At 41.4% G+C, this 26,268-nt stretch overlaps 2 protein-coding genes across 2 annotated transcripts in view; one reads left to right on the top strand and one right to left on the bottom strand.

Annotated features, from left to right (window-relative positions):
* The window catches only part of SLC4A8 (solute carrier family 4 member 8), an 829,308-nt gene that overhangs the window by 237,038 nt on the left and 566,002 nt on the right, over nt 1–26,268 (bottom strand). The window lies entirely within an intron of this gene.
* Nucleotides 6,000–25,141, top strand: CELA1 (chymotrypsin like elastase 1). Its single transcript, XM_049783604.1, has 8 exons — nt 6,000–6,039; nt 6,712–6,794; nt 8,438–8,538; nt 10,145–10,270; nt 11,310–11,446; nt 13,153–13,298; nt 24,265–24,414; nt 25,124–25,141. The coding sequence occupies exons 1-8, from the start codon at nt 6,000–6,002 to the stop codon at nt 25,139–25,141; spliced, it is 801 nt and encodes a 266-aa protein (XP_049639561.1).

Raw genomic sequence — 26,268 nt, 5'->3', positions numbered from 1 at the left:
TGCAAAAAAGTGAACTCAGTTCTGTATTTAATGCCATGCACAAAAGTAAAATCAAAATGGATTAAAGACCTTGAAATCAGACTTGAAACCATAAAGTACATAGAGGAAAATGTAGGCAGAACGTTCCATGACATTGAAGCTAAAGGTCTCTTCAAGCTAATTGCCATCTTCAAGGCCAAGAAAGTGAAAGCAAAGATAAACAAATAGGACTACACTAAACTGAAAAGATTCTGCATCTCAAAGGAAACAGTGACCAGAATACAAAAACTACCCACAGAATAGAAGAAGCTATTTACCCAAAACCCTTCTGATAAGAGGTTAATATCTAACATATACAAGGCACTGGTTAATATCTAACATACATAAGGTACTGTTAGAACTCAGTAAAAAAAAATTATCTAACCCATCCAAAAATAAGAAGAAATTAACAACATTTTCTCAAAGAAGAAATAAATACAGATGGCCAAAAGCGCATGAAAAAATGCTCCACATCACTAATTATCAGGGAGATGCAAATCAAAACAGCAATGAGGTACCATCTCACACCACAGAGAACAAGAACAACCTGCTGCTGGCACAGATGCAGGGAGAAAGAAACTCATTCGGGCCCGGAGAGATAGCACAGCGGTGTTTGCCTTGCAAGCAGCCGATCCAGGACCAAAGGTGGTTGGTTCAAATCCCGGTGTCCCATATGGTCCCCCGTGCCTGCCAGGAGCTATTTCTGAGCAGACAGCCAGGAGTAACCCCTGAGCACCGCTGGGTGTGGCCCAAAAACCAAAAAAAAAAAAAAAAAAAAAAGAAAGAAACTCATTCATTACTGGTGGGAATGCCAGCTTGTCCAGTCTTTTTGGAAAACAATATGGACATTCCTCAAAAAACTGGAACTTGAGCTCCCATAGGATCCAGAAATATCACTCCTAGGGATATACTCTAGGAATACAAAAATACAATCTAAAAGTGCTATCAGCACTTATGTTCATTGCAGCACTATTTACAATTGAATCTGAAACAACGGAAATGCCAAGAACAGATGAGTGGATAAAGAAACCATGGTACACCTACTTAATCACACTTTGCAGCTGTTACAAAAAAATAAAATCATGAGATTTGCTTATACACTGATAGATATTGAAACAAGTCAGAAGAAGAGGGATAGATATAGAATGATCTTACTCATTTATAGGATATAAGAAAAATAAAATATAGTATGGTAATAATACCAGTGACAATAGAAAGGAGGTAGGACTTAAACTCAATTATGAAAAACTTTGTGTTTAATTTTTATTTTTTGGAAGCCAACACCTGGCAGTGCTCAGGGGTTACTCTTGGCTCTGCGCTCAGAAATTGCTCCTGGCTCAAGGGACCATATGGGATGCCAGGGATCGAACCAGCATCTGTCCTGGGTCAGCCATATGCAAAGCAAACACCCTACCACTATACTACCACATCAACCCCCACAGTGTTTAAAATTTTTTAAATAATAAAATATTATAAATTAAAAAAAAAATTAAGAGTGAGTTCTAGGGCTTGAGTGCTAATTCAATGATCCAAAATGCCATTTTGCATGTGGAACACCAGTACTACAATGCTTTCCTTCGTATTGCCAGGAGTGATCACTGAGAACAGAATTAGGAGTAGCCAGCAAGCACCACAAGATGTGGTCCCAACCCCCCTCAAAAAATGACATTTAGGAGCTGGAGTGATAGTACAGGGTCAGCTTTTGCTTTGCAAGTGGCCAACCTTGGTTCAATTCCCAGCACCCTATATAGTCCCCCAAGCTCTGCCAGGAATGATCCTGAATATAGAGTCAAGAGTAACTCTTGATCATTGCCAGGTGTGATAACCACCACCACCACCCCCCAAAATGCTATCTAGAGGCTGGATTCATAGGATAAAAGATAGGGTACTTTTCTTGCATGTGGCCAACCTGGTTTAGGCCACAGCACCTCACATGGCCCTGCAGCCCTGTCAGAAGTGATCCCTCAATGTAGAGCTAGGAATAAACCCTGAGTTTACTGAGTAAACCCTGAGGTGTCCCCCTCCCCCCAAAAGTGGTACATAGACTCTCAACAGTATATTAATAGTATTAATAATACATATTAGGGGCCGGGCGGTGGCGCTAAAGGTAAGGTGCCTGCCTTACCTTCGCTAGCCTAGGACGGACCGCGGTTCGATCCCCCGGCATCCCATATGGTCCCCCAAGCCAGGAGCGACTTCTGAGCGCATAGCCAGGAGTAACCCCTGAGCGTCACCGGGTGTGGCCCAAAAACCAAAAAAAAAAAAAAATAATAATACATATTAACTAACTACTCACTAAAAATAACTAATAAATTTACAACATGGTATAAACTCTTTATACTTCTATAAGTATATACATACCAGTACCACTGTATTTACATGCAATTTTGTTTCTTCGTTTAATTTTTGTTTTGGATTGGTTTTTGTTTTATTTTCTGGTGGTGTTTGAGAGACCATATGAGATGCCAGGGGTAGAATGCAGGTTAGCCATATGCAAGGCAAACACCCTATCTACCTGTACTAAGGCTTCGGCCCTGCCTTTATTTAATTTTTTTAAGGCTATCGTTGGGAGGAGGCACATATGGCAATGCCCAGGAGTTACTTTCAGTTCTGTATTCAGGGATCCCACCCAACAGTGCTCAGAAAAATGTACCATGCTGAAGACTGAACCTGAGACAGTCTGAGACTCAACTTCTGGCTCACAGCCTGTACTCAGCTTAGTTCATTGATCTCTCTCTTGCTCCAAGGACATCTTTTCATGTCAATTCATTTAAGTTCTAAGTCTTTTTGGGGGGGAGAGCACACAACACTCAGTGGTAATCAGGGGTTGCTTCTGCCTCTGCATTCAAGAATCACTCCTGGTAGGCTCAGGGAGCCATATGAGATGCTGGGAATCGAACCCTCTGAGAGTGCTATTGTTCTGGCCCCCACTCTTTTTTTTTTTAGCTTTCTTTTTCTTTTTTCATTTTTTTCTATGCTTAGGATTTACTCCTGAATCTGCTCAGGGATCACTTCTGGTGGAATTCACAGTACTATATGGGATAACAGGGATGGAGCCTAGGTTGGCTGCATACAAAACAAGTGCCTTGCTGTACTATCTCTCCAGACCTTATTTATTTTTCTTTTCTGTTTATTTCTGTTCTTTCCTTTTTCTCTCTATTTTTTTTCTAAACCCCCCCAAATAAAGCCCTCAGTCTGTGCTATTTTATCATGAATAACCAAGCAGACCAATATTATATAATGTATAGCCTTAGTTTATTTCTATTATGCTTTGATTCCACTGCCTTATAAACTTAAAAATATTATAGTTATGAATTTGTTTTGAATTGAATATGAATATAATAATATTAAAATATAGTCATGTTATTAATCCTATAATACAAAATAGCAATTTATAGAAACTTTTTTTTTTACCCATCACCAGTGCAACATTCCCATCACCAATGTCCCAAGTCTCCCTCCTCCCCACCCGACCCCCGCCTGTACTCTAAACAGGTTCTCAATTTCCCTCATACATTCTCATTATTAGGACAGTTCAAAATGTAGTTATTTATCCAACTAAACTCATCACTCTTTGTGATGAGCTTCCTGAGGTGAGCTGGAACTTCCAGCTCTTTTCTCTTTTGTGTCTGAAAGTTATTATTGCAAGAATGTCTTCCATTTTTCTTAAAACCCATAAATGTGTGAGACCATTCTGCGTTTTTCTCTCTCTCTCTGACTTATTTCACTCAGCATAATAGATTCCATGTACATCCATGTATAGGATACCACCTCACACCACAGAGAATGGCACACATCACAAAGAATGAGAATAAACAGTGTTGGCGGGGATGTGGGGAGAAAGGAACTCTTATCCACTGCTGGTGGGAATGCCGTCTAGTTCAACCTTTATGGAAAGCGATATGGAGATTCCTCCAAAAACTGGAAATCGAGCTCCCATACGATCCAGCTATACCACTCCTAGGAATATACCCTAGGAACACAAAAATACAATACAAAAACCCCTTCCTTACACCTATATTCATTGCAGCTCTATTTACCATAGCAAGACTCTGGAAACAACCAAGATGCCCTTCAACAGATGAATGGCTAAAGAAACTGTGGTACATATACACAATGGAATATTATGCAGCTGTCAGGAGAGATGAAGTCATGAAATTTTCTATTTTTTTTTATTTGTGGTTCTGAAAATCAAATCCAGACCTCCCTCACATATAAAGTAAACATTCCACCACTGAGTTATACCCTTGGCTCATAAAATGATCCTATTTAATCTTTCCCCACTAATATTTGACTTCATGATGAACCTGGTAACAAACTACACTGTAACTAAGCATGCTGGCACTTTAGTTTTCATGCTCATGCTTATTACAAAAGGATGCATTTATAGAATTAGAATGGTTTAGACAGAAGAAAGAGTCCTTGAAATTTAAGCCAAAGCCACTGTCCATTCCTAACACTAAGAGTAAGACCTACAGTGGCCCCAGAGCAAATCCATGGTGCTGATTCAACACTGATATGGGGATAAGAATTGTCCTGAAGAGCTTCTCTGGACTTGGCCCAGGAGCAGAGGCACGTGATACTGTGAACATTTCAGGGAGGCATAGTCCAGAAGCCCTCCCTTGGGCTCCACTTGCAGGGAATAGGAGTTTCTTTACTGTGCAGAGGAGCCTGGAAGTATCAGGACAAAGAGAAAGGAGGTTCTGTTCCCTGCTAGCTCACTTTTCTTCCCTGAGGTTCTATCAGAAAGCAGCTGTTAGTGGAGAAGTAGCAGTTACCCAAGCATCACAGTGCAGCTCCCTGGAACAGCTGACGGGTAGGAAGATGGAGCTCAAAGGGCCACAGCTCATGCTTCACATGCTGGAGTGCAATCCTTTGTACCTCGTGGTTCCCAGGACTTTTAGAATGAAGATCCTATAGCACCAAGTAGTGTGTGGGCATGACTCAAAAAATAAAATAAAATAAAATAAAAGCAAAAGAAAGACTGGAAAGGTGAAAGTCTGCATCCTCCTACCCACAGCCTTTTTCAGGCCTCTTTTGTTTTATTTTATTTTATTGGTTTTTGGGTCACACCCAGCAACACTCAGGGGTTACTCCTGACTTTACGCTCAGAAATAGCTCCACCAGGCTTCTGGCAAGGAGACCATATGGAATGCTGGGGTTCGAACCACCGTCCTGCATGCAAGCAAACACCTTACCTCTATTATATCTCTCCTGTCCCTCAGGCCTCTTTTATATCCTCAGTCTCAACACCTAATTTTTGGGAAGTCCAGGCCAAGGAAGCCTGGTGGGCTGGTGACTTTCGTCTCTCCCTAGACCCATATTAACCTAAATCACTGTTGCCACATAGCCGTCTGCTCTGGAGCTTCTCACCCAAAGCCTGTATGCCTGCAGGAAGGTTGCTACTGGCTTCCTGCTCCCTCTACCTTTCCTTCACAGTCCCTCAGGCTTTCCCTTTTTGGCCTGCATCTAAGTTCTCTTTCTCAGAATACTGATTGCAAGAATTCTCACCCCTGTGCCCACTTTGCCTTTGTTTTATTTTTCCCATCATGTCTGTGTCCTGTGGGCATGATCATCTCCCTCTGGGTAAGGAAGGTGGCCTCCTTGCCCTTCCTCAAGTCACCACTCTTCCTTCCAGCACTGGGCTCAGGGCTGGTGTCCAATCTCCAACAGACCCAGACTGAGGGGAGCACACTGAGAGAAAAGCTGGTTCTTGATCTCGGTCTTAAGTCTGAGAGTTCACTGGGAACTTTTCAGAAGAAAGCAGGTGATTAATTCAGCCCTGACCTTGTTCTGTCTTTGATAAATTAGTTTACCTGAAAAGAAACCTTTGCATTTGTATTTCCATGTCACCTGTGAATTTCCCTTCCCTCCGCCAAGACCCTGCCAGTTGGCAGGAGCAGGCAGCAAGTCCGCTGATAAGGGGAGTATAAAGAGGGCTAGGTTCATGGCAAGAGGGCTGTATCTGCTCTGCTGGCAAGATGCTGCGCTTCCTGGTATTCGCCACGCTGGTCCTGTGTGGTAAGGGGGTCATTTGGCCTGAAATCTCTAGGGAGAAGAATTTAAACAGGAGGGTTGGGAAGCTGTCCCTAAGCCAGCCCAGGCCCCCCTCAATCTGAGGGTACAGTGGCCAACTCTGCCTGTGTGCCTAGTTCACTCTCCTGGAGACTTTCTCGGTACAGACTCCTCCAAGTGAGGCATGAAACTGCGCAAAACCTCTTTCAGGGACCATAGCTTCCCACAATGCCTCTGGATAGAGAATCAGGCCCCATAGGTACTCAACATACCAGCCACCAAAGAACCCTGCCAAAGCACTGTGGGCATGGCACTAAGGCTCATCGTGCTAAGTGATGACCCCAAACAAGGCCGAGAGCAGAAGCCCTTAAGACACGAACTGGGTGAAGGCTCTTCATGGTATGTTAGAAACCTCTGGACTCCAGGGGAAAGCAGATTCGTCTGCTTCCAAAAGCTCCTCAAATGCTCAGCTGTGTCTCTTTAACTGCTGGACTGGAACCAAGATCTGAAGGCAAAACTCCACTACCTCACCCCTGACCCTACACACACACACACACACACACACACACACACACACACACACACACACACACATACAATCACATAATCACACACACATACAATCACACACCAGAGTGGACCTGTGCTTAGTTAGCACTTTCCTTTTTATCCACAAAGGACACAGCACAGAGGACTTTCCAGATACCAATGCCCGGGTAGTTGGAGGGACTGAGGCTCGGAGAAACTCCTGGCCCTCTCAGGTGAGTGATCTAATACAGCCCAACTTCCACAAAGTGAATGACCCAGAGCTGTGTGTGTGTGTGTGTGTGTGTGTGTGTGTGTGTGTGTGTGTGTGTGTGTGTGTGTGTTCCTATCAAGAGAGTCAGTCCTAGATTTGTTTTGTTTTGTTTTGTTTTTCGGGCCACACCCGTTTGATGCTCAGGGGCTACTCCTGGCTAAGTGCTCAGGAATTGCCCCTGGCTTGGGGGGACCATATGGGACACCGGGGGATCGAACTGTGATCCTTCCTTGGCTAGCGCTTGCAAGGCAGACACCTTACCTCTAGCGCCACCTCGCCGGCCCCAAGATTTTAAAAATTAATAGAACCGTGGGGTGGGCAGGACTAGTAGCACAAAGGTAGGGCATTTGCCTTGCATGCAGCACTGGGACAGACCTGGGTTAGATCTCTGGCATCCTATATGGTCCCCCAAGCCTGCCAGGAGTGATTTCTGAGTGCAGAGCCAGGAGTAACCCCTGAGCACCACTGAGTATGGCCCAAAAATAAACAAGAAAGTTAGATTCCTTGTTTTCAGAAGAGCTGTTGTGTATTCTGATTGCTGAAAGAGACCCCAGAAAAGTTTCTGGATGGAGTTTCTAACTAAGTCTTACCCTCGGGAGAAAGTCTAGAAGCCAGTTTGTGGCCCTTAAGTGGTAGAGCAACTTCGTGATTTTATTTTCTTCCCAAGTAGAAGTGGAGGTTGAAGAATCTAGTTCTAGGCTTTCGCTAGCAAATTAGAGGAAGCATGCCCAAGACACTGAGATACCATATAAAGGCCTTTCCTCCTTGAACATGCAGCAAACGTTTCTCAACAGTGGAGCACACTTCCCTGTGATTAAGCCACAGTCCTTTTCATCACTCAGATAATATACCACCCATCTCAAATGGATCATCTATTGGACCCATCTCAAATGATGGGTCCAAGGAACCTCTTTGCCATTCTCCAGCCCAGAAGCTGGATGTCATGGAGTTAAAGAACTAATGTGTAGGGGCTGAAGAATAGTACAGTGGATAGGCACTTGCCTTGCATGCAGCCAACCTGGGTTTAATCTCTGGCACCATATATGGTTTCCCAAGCCTGTCATGAGTGATCCCTAATCACAGGAGAAGAAGTAAGCTCTGAGAAGCACAAGATGTGGCCCAAAATCAACTACCAAAATAAAAAAAGAAAGTAATAAAATGTGGTTTTGTGCAAGACCTTTTGAGGAACACCAGTGATGACAGAGAGAGGATACAGAGTAAAGTACTTATTTTGCAGTTGGAGGTTCAGTCTTCATCATATTTAGTTCCAAAAGCACTGCCTAAAGTGCAAGCCTTGAGTAAGCCTTGAGCACCATTGGTGTGCCCACTTAAAAAAAAATAAAGGTGGGGCTGGCGAGGTGGCACTAGAGGTAAGGTGTCTGCCTTGCAAGCGCTAGCCAAGGAAGGACCGAAGTTCGGTCCCCTGGCATCCCATATGGTCCCCCAAAGCCAGGGGCAATTTCTGAGTGCTTAGCCAGGAGTAACCCCTGAGCATCAAATGGGTGTGGCCTGAAAAACCAAAATAAATAAAAAATAAATAAAGGAAAGAAGAAAGAAAAATGAAGAAACACTAAGTTATGCCTCTTTTCTTCCCTCCCCATCTAGATTTCCCTCCAGTATCTGTCCGGAGGTAACTGGTATCATACCTGTGGAGGAACCCTCATCAGACAGAACTGGGTGATGACAGCTGCTCACTGTGTTGACAAGTGAGAAAAAAAAACAATGACCCAATTTATTGAACCCTTTGTTGGGGAAGAGACTAGTGTTCTGGTGGAATATGTTCCCTTGGTATCTCAACAAGACTCATGTGTACTTGGCAGGGGAGTGTGGGGAATTATAGGGTGTACTCAAAAGTATAAATGGTGATGGGGCCGAAACAGTGGTGCAAGCAGTTGACCAAGCTAGCCTAAGATGGACCGCAGTTCAATTCCCCAGTGTCCCATCTGATCCCCCAAGCCAGGAGTGATTTCTGAGCACATAGCCAGGGGTAACCCCTGAGTGTCACCTGGTGTGGCCAAAAAACCAAATAAATAAATAAATAAAAAATAGATAAACAAAAGGAAAAAAAGTATAAATGGTGGAGTTAGAGGCCAGAGTGATAGCACAGTGGGTAGTGTGTTTGCCTTGCATGCAGCCACCCTGAGTTTGATCCCCGACATCCCATATGGCCCAATGAGCCTGCCGGGAGTGATTTCTGAGCACAGAGCCAGAGTAACCTGAGAGCTGCTGGGTGTGGCCCAAAAATAAAAAAAAAAATAAAGGTTAAAAAATTATTGGGGTTAGGGGGCCGGCGAGGTGGCACTAAAGATAAGGTGTCTGCCTTGCAAGTGCTAGCCAAGGATCAGGACCGTGGTTCGATCCCCCGGCGTCCCATATGGTCCCCCCAAGCCAGGGGCAATTTCTGAGTGCTTTAGCCAGGAGTAACCCCTGAGCATCAAATGGGTGTGACCCAAAAAACAAACAAACAAACATTATTGGGGTTAGGCAAGTTCAGCCTTTTTTTAGCTATGTGAGCTCAAGCAATTTAGTTTTACTAAGCTCTAATTGTATTATCTTTAAAATGGGATAATAATACTCACTTTGTACAGTTCTTGTGAAAACTAAGTAGGTAAATATTTAAGTGCTAAGTAAATTTTTGGCTGGCAATTGTCTTTCATATTCATCTTGAGTAATGGTTCTCAAATTCGTGCAAGTACCAGAATTTCCTGGAAAGCAGGCTGCCAAGGCCCTCTTAGCTGAGTTCCTCACTTGGCAAATTCAGGGTGAAACCTAATAATAAGCCTTTCTAAAATGTCTCCAGGTTCTGACGTGACTATTGGTCTGGACTCATGCTTTTGAGCCCAATAGCTCAATTTTGTCTCTTTAAATCCTTCTGTGGCTGGGTGCCATTGTTTTATTTGTGCTCACTCCACCTCTTCCAGGTTATGAAACATTGAGTCTATGGTGTTTAGTTAATAAATTGGGGAAGTCGGGTCAGAGAGATAATAACAAGGGTTAAGGTACTTGCTTTGAATGTAGCCGACCTTGGTTGGATTCCTGGCACCACATATCGTTTGCTGGGCACCAACAGGAGGGACCCATGAGCACCACCAGCTGTGGCCCTTAACCCAAAAAAAGTTGGGAATGAAGTTAGTGGTAGTTTTTGTTCCTCCCACAAGTTAGTGCTTAAAGGACTGAGAGCATGGTATTTCTCTGCCTGTGCCAACTGGGGGGCTCCTGACCTCAACAAGTGGTTGATTTCCAGCTTTTCTCTAAGAGGAAAAGAGAAGGGTTGAGTGCCTCCATCACTCAGGGCTCTTTCTTTACCTCCAGTCAAATGACCTTCCGTGTGGTGGTGGGAGACCACAACCTGAGCCAGAACGACGGCACAGAGCAGTATGTGAATGTGCAGAGGATTGTCGTGCATCCCTACTGGAACAGCAACAATGTGGCTGCCGGGTAGGACCAAAAGAATCAACTTCTTAAACCTTCCTCCAGGGCAACTTTAAGGACTTAAATTTTGGAGAGCTTGAGAATGTTGGCAAGGCTTCAAGATTCGTTTGATCTAGGCTATTTTGCATGATTAGTTCATTTCTCTATGGGATGTCATTTTTCTATCTTTTACCACTATTCATTAGTACTTTAAGACAGGAGGAATAGAATCCTCCTGTAAATGCACATTTCTTAAAAGGAAATATGTACAAACCTGAACTGGATTTTATCCCCAGCACTACCAGAAATTAATGATCTCAGAGTAAACAACAGTGATCCATGATGTGGTGTGGCCTGGTTGTGGCCCCCCGCCCCCATACCAAAAAAAAGAGTAATAAAGCTATGGTGAAATCAGGGCCAGAGAGATAGCACAGCTGTAGGGTGTTTGCCTTGCACACAGCGGAGCCAGAATGGACGGTGGTTCTAATCCCGGCATTCCCCATGGTCCCCTGTGCCTGCCAGGAGCGATTTCAGAGCGAAGAGCCAGGAGTAACTCCTGAGTGCCGCCGGGTGAGACCCAAAAACAAACAAACAAACAAAATGTATGGTGAATAAGTCTAAAAAAAAAAAAAAAAAAAAAAAAAAACCCTGCAAGACTGAGGAAAGAAACAATACAGTGATCAAGTCTGTAGTTTAGTGCAGGGATGGGTTCAAGTTTCTGGAGATGTTTCTGTAGTGCTTTCTATACCACACAATTTTACAAACTCTCTTCTTTGATGGTTCCTATTACCAGGAGATCACACCACATTGCCCCTTTCCGATTCCCCATTCAGAACTAAAAGACGAAGGCACCACTCTGTGTGGCCCTCAGAGCCAGCCTACAATACCCCGACATCACCAGCAGGTGGTGCTGTTAAACATGCCATTCCTTCAAACCTAAACGTGTTTCAAATTGGAAGTGTCAAGTCCGCATTCTCTTCCTTCAGAATTCTTAGTTTCTATCCTCTCGAGGGAGCTGTGCCTAGCCTAGACTGACCTCAAACAAGCCACTTCCTTTCTTCTGTAGTTATGACATTGCCCTGCTGCGTCTGGCCCAGAGCGTTACTCTCAACAGCTACGTCCAGTTGGGTGTTCTGCCTCAGGAGGGAAGCATCCTGCCCAACAATAGCCCCTGCTACATCACTGGCTGGGGCAGGACCATGAGTAAGTGATCTATCTACATTGACACCAACCAAAAGGAGAATCTTGGTGATGGCATCTTGGGGAGGTGGCTGAGCTACTGTGGAGCTTTTTTAGGGGTTCTAGGCTTCACAGCCAGAGACTAGGAACCAAGAAACAAAATAACTGGCGCAGAAATCAAACTAAGAATGGAATGAATAATCAAGGGCTGGGGAAGTAACTCTGTGGTAGAGTACTTGCTTTTCATGTGTAAAGCCCAGGATTTGATCCCTAGCAACAACAACAACAACAAAAAAGAATGGAATAGTCAAGCCAAAGATCCAGAAACTTATCGATTAAAAAAATAAAGGTAGAAGAAGGGCTGGAGAGATAGCACAACGGATAGGGCTTTTTCATGCAGCTGACCTGTGTTCAATCCTTGGCACCTCTTATGGTCTTCAAGCACCTCAAGAAGTAATCCCTGAGTGTGAAGTCAAGAGTAAATTCTAAGCAGCACTACCAAACAAAAATGAGTGATTTCTAGAGTGATAGTACAGTGGGTAAGGCATTTGCCTTGCACACAGCCAGCCCAGGTTTGATCCCTGGTTTCCCATATGGTCCCCTGACACACACACACACACACACACACACACACACACACACACAGTCCCAGAAAGATTATATAGGAGTTAACATTCTTGCCTTGCATGTGGCTGACCCCAGTTTGGTCCCAGAACCATCTAGTCTACCAAGTATCACTGGGTGCATTCCTGGAGAACCCTAATTACTGCCAGGGTTTTATTCCAGCCACTCATTTTATAGAGGAGGAGGTTGAGACCATACGTTTAAAGAGCCTGTACAAGATCTTACAACTAGTAACCAGTCTCAGGCTCTCCACCAGTGTCATGAGAAGATTGCAGCTGAGCCACTCAGATAACATATAAAGGTGGAGGAGCAACAATCAGAGTCAATGAAGAACAGTAGAGGGGGCCAGGGAGGGGGCCCAAAGGTTGCTCTAAGGGCTAAGTTAATTCTTTGAAGGTGAGAGCTCCAAGTAAGATCCCCAGCACTACTTGGTCCACTAAGCACTGAGGTGAGAGTAATCTCTGAGCACTGTCAGGCATGGCTCAAAAACAAAAGAAGAGATGCAGATTAGAGAATTAGGCCTGTCAAAAAGTCTGTTAACTGTTAAAAGTATTTGGACTGTGGAGGAAAAACAAATCCTTTGGTGTGAGCAGCTCTGGGAGAAACTGGAAAGAGAGTGAACCACTTCTAATCTATCTCTAGTCTCTGTTCACTCAACATCATTGTGATTCAGTTTCCTAATCTCTAACATAAAGAATTGTTGAAAGGACCTGAAAACATAGCTCATGGGCAAAGGCTTTGAAAAGTCCAAAGATAGATAATGGAAAGCTGCATCAAGCTCAAAAGAAAGACAAATAAAGGTGCCCAATGCCAAAGGTGCCCAGTGTCAATTTTATGCCACAGGTTTACACTGTAAGGAGGAAGCAGAATGGCTGATAAGATAGGGTAGCCTTGAATTAAAAAAAAAAAAAAAAGGAGGGGATAAAAACAGGATTGATGACTCAGAGCCTGAAAACAGTAAACAAGGATGACTTCATGAAGGAAGAGGGTAATGATAAGGTGACAGTAAGGGCCAGAATTCATTCAGCTTTCATAAGTGCTTGGGAGGCTTTTTCTTGAAAGAACCTCCAGAGCTGACCTCTAACGTTAACTCGTGTCCTGCTCAGCTAATGGACAGCTGGCCCAGACTCTTCAGCAGGCTTACCTGCCTACCGTGGACTATGCCACCTGTTCCAGCTCTTCCTACTGGGGTTCTACTGTGAAGAACACCATGGTGTGTGCCGGCGGAGATGGAGCTCGCTCTGGATGCCAGGTGAACATATGCAGGATTTGTCAGAGTCCCCCCAGCAGCTCCCCTGCCTCTCCCCTGCCTTTCATCCTCACCTTCTCCTAATTCCTATTTCACCCTTACTCCCACCCCTATCTAGAGTCAACTTTTTTTCCTGTGGTCTGAATCAGGAACATTCTGTGCCAGTAACTCTAGACTTAGAATCTAAAAACTGAATGAAAAATTACTTTTGATTTTTCCTAAACCCTAAACTCTAAAGCTTAGTTGTAAGTCACGGACATGGTTCGCAGGTACCACGCAGGTACCTCTGAGAGTGGATCTCAAGTATCATACCATGCGTATCATCCCAAGCACCTCGGGCGTAGTTCCAAAACTAAACTAAACAAATTTAGGCAAGTTTAAGATTAAGATTAAAACGATTAAGATTAACTTCAGCAGATTACGATTAGTTGTGACCCAACTAATCTTGGTGTTTATAGCTATTCTTTACAAGTTGTGGCCTTTATTGTTTACATGGCAATGGGACAGGGCCTGGTCTAGTGGTGTCTGAAAAGCTCCCTTCTATCCAAGTCAATGCCCCCCTCCTATACCTTTACCCCAGTAGTATCAATCGGAAGAGGCACAGAATTGTCTTATAATAATTCAGATATAAAGTAATAGAATATTCTTTTCATTTATTTATTTTTAAATAATAATTTCTTCATTTAAGCACCATGCCCCCTTCACCAGTGCAACTTTTCTGCCACCAAAGTCCCCCATTTCCCTCCTCCCCTATCCCCCGTCTGTCTGTATTTCTCTTTCTATCATTGTTATGGTGGTTGTTAGTGTAGTTATTTTACTACTGCACTTACCCTTCTTAGCGGTAAACTTCATATCATAGGCTGGTCCTTCCGGCTCTCATCTCTATGGTCTCTGGGTATTATTTCTATACTGTCTCTTACTTTTTTTAAATCCCACAGAAAGGTGAAACTATTTTGTGTTTAACTCTCTCTCTCTCTCTCTCTTTCTCTCTCTCTGACTTATTCCACTCAACGCAATAGTCTCCATATCTGTCCATTTTTTCCTAACAGCTGCATAGTATTCTATTTCGTAGATGTACCACCCTTTCTTAAGCCACTCAATCTGTTGTCAGGCATCTGGGTTATTTCCAGATTCTGGATATTGTAAATAGCGCTGCTATGTACATAGAAGTGAAGAGGGTATTATTGTATTGTGTTTTTGTGTTCTTAGTGAAGCCTCATCCCCTATTCTTCCTAGGTAACTTGACCTTACCTACAAGGCTTCATCTAGGATATATCCCTAGGAGTGGTATTGCTGAATCATATGGGAGCTCAAAGTGCAGGTTTTTGTTTTTGTTTTTGTTTTTGTTTTGAGGAATATCCATACTGTTTTCCAGAAAGACTAGACTAAATGGCATTTTTACAAGCAGTAAATGAGTTCCTTTCTCCCCGCATACCCGCCAACACTGATTGGTTTTGTTCATTATGATGTGTGCCAGTCTCTGTGGTGTGAGATGGTACCTCGTTGTTTTGATTTGCATCTCCCTGATGATTAGTGATGTGGAACATTTTTCATGTCCCTTTTGGTCATCTGTATTTCTTCTTTGAGGAAGTATCCGTTCATTTCTTCTCCCCATTTTTTGATGAGGTTAGATTTTTTTCTTATTAAGTTCTTTCAGTACCTAACATAGCTTAGATAATAGTCTCTTATCTGATAGGTATTGAGTGAATAGTTTCTTCCATTTCGTGGGTGACCTTGTTACCCCAGTCACTGTTTTCTTTAAAGTGTAGAAGCCTCTCAGTTTGATATAATCCCATTTGTTTAACCTCTACTTCCACTTATTTGGACAGTGGTGCTTCCTCCTTGAAGATGCTTTTAGTCTCAATGTCATAGAAAGATAGAAAAATTTGCCTACATTTTCTTCTATAAACCTTATAGTTTCAGGTCTGATATCAATCTTTTTAATCCATTTTATTTGACGTTTGTGCATGGTACAAATAGAGGTCTGAATTCACCTTTTCGCATGTGGCTGACTAGTTGTCCTAGCACCTCTTGTTGAAGAGGCTTTCTTTGATCCATTTTGCATTTCTTGCCCCTATGTCAAAGATTACTAATTGTATGTCTGGGGGTCATTCTCTGAATATTCAAGTCTATTTCACTGATCTGAGTGTCTGTCTTTATTCCAATACCATGTTTTTTTTTAAATTACTATTGTTTTGTAATACAATTTAAAGTTGGGGAAAGTGATGCCTCACATCTTATTTTTTCCCTCAGGGGTTGCTTTAGCTATTCTTCAGAGTTTATTGTCCAAATGAATTTCAGAAGTATTTGATCCGCTTTTTTTGAAGAATGTCATGAGTATTCTTAGAGGGATTGCATTATATATGTACAATGCTTTGGGGAATATTGCCATTTTAAATATGTTAATCCTCCCAATCCATGAACTGGGTGTGTATGTCTCCATTTCCTTGTATCCTCTTTTATTTCTTGAAGAAATGTTTTATAATTTTTTTGTATAGGTCCTTTACTTCTTTAGTTAGGTTGACTCCAAGGTATTTGAATTTCTGTTGTACTATTATGAATGGGATTTTTTAAAAATGTTTATCTATTCTTTATCATTCCTATATATAAGAAGGCCATTGATTTTTGTACAATAACTTTGTAGCCTACTATTTTGCTATATAAAACTATTGTTTCTAGAAGATTTTTGGTAGAATCTTTAGAACTTTCTTTTTCTTTTTTTTTTTTTTTTTTTGGTTTTTAGGTCACACCCGGCAGTGCTCAGGGGTTATTCCTGGCTCCAGGCTCAGAAATTGCTCCTGGCAGGCACGGGGGACCATATGGGGCGCCGGGATTTGAACCGATGACCTCCTGCATGAAAGGCAAACGCCTTACCTCCATGCTATCTCTCCGGCCCCATCTTTAGAACTTTCTAAGTATAGTATCCTGTCATCTGCAAACAGTGAGAGCTTGACTTCTTCCTTTCCTGTCTGGATGCCCTTGATATCGTTTTCTTGCCTAATTACTATGACAAGTACTTCCAGTACTATATTGAATAGGAGTAATAAAGGAGGCAGACTTGCCTTGTGCCAGATCTTAGGGAAAGGCTTTCAGTTTTTCTCCATTTAGTATAATTGCCATGTGCTTGCGGTAAATGGTCTTGCCTATATTGAGAAAAGTTCCTTCCATTTCCATCTTGTTGAGAGTTTTTTTTTTTAATCATGAATGGGTATTGGACCTTACCAAATGCTTTCTCTGCATCTATTGATATGATCATGTAGTTTTTATTTTTTCTTTTGTTGTTGGCTGTATTACATTGATTCACTTTTGTATGTTAAACTATCCTTGCATCTCCAGAATGAATTCTACTTGACCATAGTCAAGTATCACTTTCTTGATGAGGAGTTGGATCCTATTTGCTAGAATTTTGTTGAGGATCTTTGTATCTGTGTTCAGGGATATTGGTCTGTAGTTCTCTCTTTTTTTTTTTTTTTTTTTTTTTTTTTGTGGCATCTCTGTCTGCTTTTGGTATCAGTATGATATGGCCGCTTTATAAAAACTATTTGGGGGTGTTTCTGTTTCTTCAGTTTCCTGGAGGAGCCTGAAATGTATAGGAAGTAGTGTCATGGCCATCTTGGTCTGGACACTTTAGGTAATTCTTTCTCAGGGTTCCCCAGGAAAGTGGGTGATGCATTCAGCAAATAACAAAGCCACACTCAATTGTGGGGGTGAATTTGAATTGTTGTTTGTTGAATGCTACAGTGATGTATTTAAACATGATTTTTACATTTGAGAAATAGCCTACATCTGCTTTGCTTTGCTTTGCTTCAAGGTTAAAAAGAATTGTACTTTCTTCTTAGCAAAAAGCTTATCAGCACATACTGTTTGATGTATAAGTTTCTTCACAACATAATAGACCTTTATTGTGGGTTACAGACTTACTGAATGATAAGCTCCAATGAAAAGACAGAGAGAAGTTGAGCTAGAGGCTTCTCTGGGATCAAAAGGGCAAATTTTAACATCGCAAAGTTTTTTACTCCCAGGTCCAACCCTGGGTGTCAATTCTGATATAAATAAAAAGATTAGCAAACTGCCAAGTGTTCCTATGAAGGATTCCTTTCATCTGAGTGAACAGATTGCTTAAAGATACAGGACATCATTTCAATTGACTAACTTCACTTTGAGAATTTACAAAGTTATTTTTATGTTTCTCTTGAAGGTAAATTTAATTAAGGCCACATTTGCTTGTACTAATTCTTTCATCTGGAGATAAATGCTCAAATATATACTTACTTAGCACAGCAGAAGGGAGATTTGTATTAGGCCAAATAAATGTTTGCAACTGTTACTGGACTAAATTTGAGAAATACCACCCTCACTATTCAGGAAATTGACCTATATTTGAGGTCTAGTGCTGGGGGTGGGGGGAAGGGCCCAGTAGACCTTCTGATTTTTGCTTTCCTTAGACCATGGTGGTAGTATAGTAGGTCCTCTTGAAAGGTGTGAAAGAATTTGTTAGTGAATCCATCTAGGCCTGGAATTTTGTTTTTGAGAAGACTTTTGATTACTATTTTCATTTCCTCAATGGTGATGAATCTGTTCAAATATGCTAGATCATCTTGGTTCAACTTTGGAAAGTTATAATGGAATTTATCCATTTCTTCTAGGTTCTCATGTTTTGTGGCATAGAATTTATCCACTTGTTCATGTCACGTCGGGGTCACCAAAAAAACAAAAACAAAACAAAACAAAAACAAACTAACAAACAAAGAAAAAGAATTTGTCCATTTCTTCTAGGTTCTCATGCTTTGTGCCATAGTTTCTCAAAGTAATCTCTGGTATCCTTTGGATTTCTGTAGTATCCATAGTAATCACCCCCTTTTTATTTCTAATTTGGTTTATTATGTTTCTCTCTCATCCTTTTTGTGAGTTTTGCTAGAGGTTTATTGATCTTGCTTTCTTTTTCAAAGAACCAGCTCTTGCTTTCATTGATCTTTCGGATTGTCTTTTTTTGGTTTTCCCTTTCATTGATTTCTGCTCTAAGCTTTATTATTTCCTTCTGTCTTCCTATTTTTGGTTTATTTTGTTGTTTTTTTTCCCCCAATTTTATAAGCTATAACATTAAGTGCTAGTCGGTTTCAGCCTGGTTGACCTATCAAGGGGTGACAGGATGGTGTTGTAGTCTCCCACTATTATTGCGTTATTATAAATATCTTCCTTCAAGTTTGTCAGCAGTTGTTTTAAATATTTTGCTGGTTCCTTAGTGGGTGTGTATATGGTTAGGAGTGTGATTTTTTTTGTTTGTTTGTTTGTTTGTTTGTTTTTGAGCCACACCCGGTGACGCTCAGGAGTTACTCCTGGCTCTGCGCTCAGAGAGTTACTCCTGGCTCTGCGCTCAGAAATCGCTTCTGGCTTGGGGGACCATATGGGACACCAGAATTGAACCCAGGTCCATCCTTTGTCAGCCACGTGCAAGGCAATGCCCTACCATTGTGCTATAGCTCTGGCCCCTAAAAGCATTTTCTGATGACAAGCTAAGTACCTTTTTGAAGAGGCCAAGATTAGTAGGAAGACTGGTTAGAAGAAAGTATTGTAATTATATAGCCAAGAATTGTGGGTGCGAGAATGAGGACAGTGGAGAAGAGAAAAGAGAATGACTTCCAGAGTTCTGGCTTAAGTGATGTCAGGAAAGGATCTTTTGCTCAGATGAAACAAGATATATATGTATGGGGCCGGGCGGTGGCGCTGGAGGTAAGGTGCCTGCCTTGCCTGCGCTAACCTAGGACGGACCGCGGTTCGATCCCCTGGCGTCCCATATGGTCCCCCAAGAAGCCAGGAGCAACTTCTGAGCGTATAGCCAGGAGTAACCCCTGAGCCTCACAGGGTATGGCCCAAAAACCAAAAAAAAAAAAAAAAAAAAGATATATATGTATGTATAAAGGATTTAGGGGGAAATTCTATAAATTTTGCCTGAAATCCCTCTGGGATATTTGAGTCTAATTAATAACTAAGAAATTAGATCTATAAGGGAGCTTGAAGGTATAGTATAGAGGTTTGATCCCTGGCACTCCATATTGTCCTGAACCCTGCCAAGAGTGATCCCTAAGTGCAGAACAAGGAGTAAGCCCTAAGCACAGTTGAGTGTGGCACAACAACAAAAGCAACAATTAATTTTTTTTATTTTGGAATCTTACCTGGCAAAACTCAGGGGCTACTCCAGACTCTGCACTCAGGTATCACTCATGGTAGTACTCAGGAGACCATAAGGGATGACAGGGATTGAACCTGGGTTGGCATTGTGCAAGGCAAGTGCCTTACCTACTGTACTATCACTTTGGTCCCAAAACGAAAACAGTTAAATATAAAGATTGAAAAGGCTAGAGAGACAGTACAAGAGTTAAAGTACTTGCATATAACTGACCCTTGTTTAGTATAAGTTACCACATATAGTCCTCCAAGCAAAACAGGGAGTGATCCCTGAGCACAGAGCCAGAAGTAAGCCTTGAGCACCCTTGGGTGTATCCTCTCCAAAAAATGTATAGTAGATTTAAGGAGGATGGTATTTATATCTGAGAGGAAGGAATCTGTTACATCAGAAAACAGGAATTATGGTAAGTACAGATACTAAAGGAGGAGGAGATAAAACCAAGAGCACATATGGATCTGGAGCTGGCAATAAGCAGGAAGAGAGAGACCCCAGAATGTGTGTGGATGAAACAGTATGTGCAGCGGGATGCTGCAAGTCCAAGTGTTTGCATTCTTCAGTTTACTCATAAAGGAGGAGCCTGAACACTGAGTATGGAAGGATCAAGGCTATATGGATCTGGTTTAATTATGATGAATGGGAAAATGTTGGCCTCTCTGTTTAATACTGACAAGCAGGGCTTAGAGACCACGGATAACCTACTCAGTAGTGGATTCATTTCAGTTAATCCCAAAACCCAGTTGAAGGAAATGAGCTAATGGGAGACTGGGTTTTCCTGCATTATTGAGACAAAAGAACAAGATTGCAGATCAAATTCAAAGTCCAAACTAAATGGAGAAGAAAGGGAAGCCAGCAGGAGACTGATTAGCTGGCTGAAAAAATTAGAATTAAGGACTTCAAAGCAGGCCGGAGAGATAAAATAGCACAGCGGTAGGGCATTTGCCTTGCATGCTGCGGATCCAGGATGGTTGGTGGTTCAAATCCCGGCATCCCAATGGTCCCCAGTGCCTGCCAGGAGCTATTTCTGAACACAGAGCCAGGAGTAGCCCCTGAATGCTGCTGGGCATGACCCAAAAACAAAAATAAAAACAAAAAAATACAGGCTTTAAAGCATTTTTTGATGGCAGGAGAACCTAGGAAGAGACATGTTGTTTATTTATCCCAATTTACCTAGTATGTATACTTATACATCTAATATTCTAGGACTAAATGTAAGTTGAGAAGGTGGGAAAAGAGAATGAGAAAAGAGAGGATGGAGAGAGGACAAGAAGATGTTAATGCAGAGGGGACTTTATTAATACATATGGGGACTTCTCAAGTCCTCATCAGCCTGCCTCATTTTTTGTTTTGTTTTGGTACCACACCCAATGGTGCTCAGGATTTCCTCCTGGCTCTACACTCAGGGATCATCCCCCAGTAAGGCCTGGGGAAGTCTACAGGGCTCTGGATATTCAATTCAGGCTGGCAGTGCCTTCTCTGCTGCATTCACTCCATTCCAACCTGTTACATTTTAATATTTTTTAATTATTTCCCCTTCTCTCTCTCTCAAGGCCTTGAGCTTACTGGAGTGCTTTTCTTTTGGCTGCCACTCCAAAAACAATTATCTGAAGCTAATGTATTTATTGGTCCCTTCCTTCTGGAATTTCCCAAAGAGTGTGTCATCTGCATTTATAGATCGGCCCCCAACCCATCTCAAAGAGAATTCACTGAGCTCAGTTCACCCAATCCTGCTTGTCCTCCCCAGCCCAGGGCTTCTGCCCTGTTCACAACCCCCATCCTTCCTTCAACTCCCAAATAGCATTAAGATAGTGGTATAATTCTCAAATTCCAATTTGAAATTGGGTGAAAGAAATTTAGCTGTTTTTGTTGTTGTTGTGTTGTTGTTGTTGTTGAGCACAAAAATAATTAAAAAAATGAAACAAAACAAAAAATCAGGAGGCTGGAGCAACAGAACAGAGGGCAGGGCATTTGCCTGGCTCACAGTTGACCCAGCATTTCAAATGCCTCCTCAAGCACTGCCAGGAGTAATTACTGAAGGCAGAGCCAGAAATAAAACCTGAGCACAGACAGGTATGCCCCTCTCCGCAAAATATACCCCAAATATATAAGAAGTAGTTAAGGTAGGGTACAGATAGTTCCTTTTTAAAAGAACCACCTCCCAATTTGAACTTTTGGTGTATCTTTCTAGTTCTTATTTTTTAAAGATTGAAATTTTAATTAGGCTGTTTATATATTTATATATATATTCACACATCTACATATATACATATATATCATTTGAGTTACATTAAGATCCTGGAACTTAATAATGGAAAAGGAAAGTAATTGTGTTCTTTCATCCCTTTGAGAGCTCCTTCCCTTTGTGCAGCTACTTCCAACCCCTTTAACTGATTCAATTGCTGATTACCTCTATCTCTAAAAACATCTATTTGTTTAGTTGCTCCCTGATTTTTCACTTCAGGCATTATGAAAGCTATAGAACTCTTTTACACATTTATGCCTGCTCCTCAAGAATAAATGTTTCCAATCACCATCTGAATAATTTTGATTTGTTTAATATTCAATGCTTATTATCACTGTGTAAAATGTGATTACAACCAAATCATGTTGTATTTTCATTTTCTTGCATAATTTTGTTTTCCTTGAAATTTAAAATTATTTTTTATTTGCATAATGTGGACTTAAGTAATGCCAATTCAATCCCAAAAGTTACACTAAATTCTTTTGTTTGTTTTGGAGCTACACTTAGCAGTGCTGAGGGCTCTGCACTCAAGGATCACTCCTGGCAGTGGTTGGGAAACCATATGGGATGCTAGGGATCAAACCTGGGTCCACCACATGCAAGACAAACACCTTGCCTGCTGTACTATTGCTCTGGTTCCCTCCACTAGCTTTTATTTATTTATTTATTTATTTAATTTGGTTTGGGGGCCACACCGGGCATTGCTCAGGGACTATCCTTGGCTCTGTACTCAGGAATAACTCCTGGCTGGCTCAGCGGATTATATGGAGTGCCAGGGATTGAACCCAGTTCAGCCACATGCAAGGCAAACACCCTACCTAATGTGCTATTGTTCCAGCACCGTCCACTAATTTTTACATGACCTCTAGAGTTTTGGATCTTGGTGTGGGTCTATTTGTATTTATTGTGAGGAACACTTAGTGACTTATGTCATCTGGAAACTTCAGACATTTGTTTCTGAAAATGTTTATTTGATAATGATTTCTTCCCTTCATATTCACTTTTTCCTTTCAGAGTTTCTGTAATTTACATATTTACTGCCCAGTCATCTTAATTTTATTTTTCTAAATTTTTGCTATTTTTTTTTTATTTTTTGCTAATTTTCCAACCCTTCCAGTCTTTTCTGTTATCATAATTTTCAAAGTTTCTCTTTATTTTCAGATTATTCTATTTCATAGTATTTAGCTATTGTACCATGGAGGGCATACTAAGCTTAAATCATTTCATACATAATACATAAATCATAGTTTTAGTGCTTATTTTCTGCTCTCTGCATAATCTTGGTTGTCTTAATTTTTAATATGTCTCTTTGTTCTGATCTTTAATTTTGCATTCACTGCTTTCTCCAGATATGGAATAGCACTGGGCTTTAGACAAAGTTCACTGATAGCCACACTGGCAGGTGGATCTCCCAAGGCCGCTGTTTCAGGGCTCTCTAATGTCTTTATCTATAGATCTTCCCTTTTATGCTGATCAGATTCTTCAGAGAAGTATCTGCTTGTTTTATGTCTAGAATTAAAAAGCTAGGAATCTGGATGGTCTAGAATAGAACAATTTCAAGTCACAGTTCATAATCATTGGTTCCTTTTATGTTGAGTCTGAGCATATAACTGTTACCAATGCATCGTTTCACCTTCTCTTCATAAATGGGTGTCTACCTGCCTGTGTCTTAATGTTAAATATAGTTTTAAATGCTGGAGATTTTAAAAAAATCTTTAGAATACTCAATTCTTCTATTTTGAGTCAATAAGAGCTATTGGGTTTAAGAAGTTTGAAGATCTATGCTAGCATTGCTGACAGAAAAATATCAATAAGCATACTTCCTGTCTCAAGAAGTTCATAGATATAGGTGGAAGATAAAACAAATTGTGAAACCAAAAATACAGGGCAGAATATGACATACGTGCTACAAAAGTACACGGCCATTTAGAAAGGAAGAGTTAGTTCATCTTGATGAAGATATGGAAGAAATAGGGCTTTGAATTGAAAATTTAAAACTATAGGACTGTGAGCCAGAGTGATAGCATGGCAGTAGGACGTTTGCCTTGCACAGGGCTGACCCGGGTTCAATTCCCAGCATCCATATGGTCTCCCGAGCCTGCCAGGAGTGATTTCTGAGCTCAGAGCCAGAAATAACCCCTGAGCACAGCCAGGTGTAGCCCAAAAACCAAATAAATAAATAAATAAAACTACTGGACTGTGCCTGCCACGGAGGCAGCCTGGGGGAAGGGTAAAATAAAAAAAACAAACAAACTAGTAGGACTTTAAAAAAAAATAGATGGATTTTTACAAAGGAGATATAAGCAAAAGCAAAAACTTAACTATCAAAGAATTTGAATAGGCTGGTAATACAGCAAGTGGGGTACTTGCCTTGCCTGTGGTCAACCTGAGTTCAAATTCTAGCACCCCATAAATTCTCCTGAGCACCAAAAGTGACCAGTGAACAAAGAGCCAATATTAAGCCTTGAGCACAGGCATGTGTGGCTTCAAAACAAAGCATACAAAAGATTGGAGTTTTAGGACTCTGCTTTTCTTCCCTATAGGGTGACTCTGGGGGTCCTCTCCATTGCATGGTGAACGGTAGATACACTGTCCAGGGAGTGACCAGCTTCGTGTCCAGCCAGGGCTGCAACGTCTCCAGGAAGCCCACAGTCTTTACCCGTGTCTCTGCTTACATCACGTGGATGAATAATGTAAGTCCTCTCAAATGATGGATTTAAAGAGTCACCAAAATAATGGCTGAACAGGGGAAATTTTCATATTCCCCACATTTGGATAATTATTCCTTCCCTTATCTCTTTTTTTAAATAATATTTTATTTAAACACCTTGGTTACAAACACGATTGTGGTTGGGTTTCAGTCATATAAGAGGACACCCCCCATCATCTTTCCTTATCTCTTTTGTCCACTTTCCCTCATAATGCTGTGAGCCTGAGTTCCCTTTCACATATCCACGAAGTAAGTTTCACCATATTGTGCACTGCATTTACTCAGATGGTGACAATATGAACCAGTCACGTAGATTTTCTTTCACAAAAGCTTTTTCTAAGAGCATTGTGTAAATTTACTCTATCCCTTGAAAACAAGCTTTACGCACACTTGAGAATTTGCTAAGAACTACTTACACTAGGTTGTGTAGTCTCACAATCATTGCACTAGAGCGTTTAGCCAAACATTCTAAAGTCTAGGAGCATGCACCCTAGCTTACAACAGTTTTCAAGTCTATCCTATCATTAAGTCCTGGGTATGTGCCTATCTCATTGAATTGTTCTGACATAATGGAAACTTCCTGCCCCGTCTCTCTATTCTTCCTAAACCTAGCACAGAGAATCATGGCAAAAAAAAAAAAAGAAGAGAGATTAGCACATTACTGACTTTGAAAACACTGTCTTTTCTTTTAGATCATTGCCTACAACTAAACATTTTTCTGAGAACAACAGTGGTCTCCTAAGATGATTTTACATTCAAAGCAGGACTTGGAGCCATCAATGAAGAAACATTTCTAAGAGACCACTGAGGCAGAAAAGCAAATAAAGCTTGAAAAATATATATTCATCCTGTGCCTGTTTGTAATTCCTCTAGATGTCATTTCTCAGCTGGTTCTTTCCATTGCAGTCGCTTTTATCAGTCCACAACTAAGCAAAGAAGGTGTGGTTTTGCATGTCCTTTTGGATTATTTTAGGATACATCTAAATTTATTTATCCATTAATTTGCTCATCTGGCCCCTGGATATTTGCTTTGTTCCAAGGCCAGCATAACTGAAAATCTTCCAAATGTTTAAAATCTTTCCAAGACTAAATGTGATGTGGTTCTCTAAAAAGATTGAAGGACGTTGTTCTTTTTTAAAGAGGCACTTCTAGAGGTACCTGGAGCTTACTTGTAGCTCTGAACTCAGGAATTACTCCTGGTGGTGTTGGGGGATCATAGGGGATGTCCGGAATGGAACCACATGCAAATTAAGCACCCTCCCAGTTGTACTATCACTCTGGGACCCCTTCTGCTTTTTCTGTGTTTAGTTTTTGTTTTTTCAGTTGGGCCACACCTGGTGATGCTCAGTAATAAGTCCTGGCAGACTCAGGGGGAGGAATGGGTGAACCATATGTGGTGCCAGGATGGGCTGGGTGCAAGATAAAGGTCCTCTCTGATGTCCTATTGCTCTGGCCCCTATCTTTTGTTTCCCTTTATCACCTAAAAGGAAGGCTCACACCAAGATTCCCAATAGTAGCAATAGGATTATATGATCGGATGGAAGGTGAAATACCAAAAGACAAAGAAAATGACAAATTAGGGAGGAGGCTAAAGAGTTAAGTAGAAAAGGGGGGAGAGAGAAAAAAAAAAAAACCAACAACCCCATATTGAACAGAGAAAGAAAAGGAGAAAAGAAGAAAAAAGAACAGAAGGAAAGACATTATAGGCTGTTAAGAGTGAGTCAGCACTTCAAGGCTGAAGCTTAATTAGGCAACCGGATCCAGGGTTCTATAAACAACTGAGAACTGGGGACCTGATAATTCTGCCCTTTCTTGCCCAAGGCTCCTTGTGTTAAGA

Source organism: Suncus etruscus, chromosome 11 (genome assembly GCF_024139225.1).
Source record: "Suncus etruscus isolate mSunEtr1 chromosome 11, mSunEtr1.pri.cur, whole genome shotgun sequence".
In the NCBI taxonomy this organism is placed as follows: Eukaryota; Metazoa; Chordata; class Mammalia; order Eulipotyphla; family Soricidae; genus Suncus; species Suncus etruscus.
The sequence above is the reverse complement of the archived record's forward strand: the minus strand, read 5'-3'. Positions and strand labels throughout refer to the sequence as shown.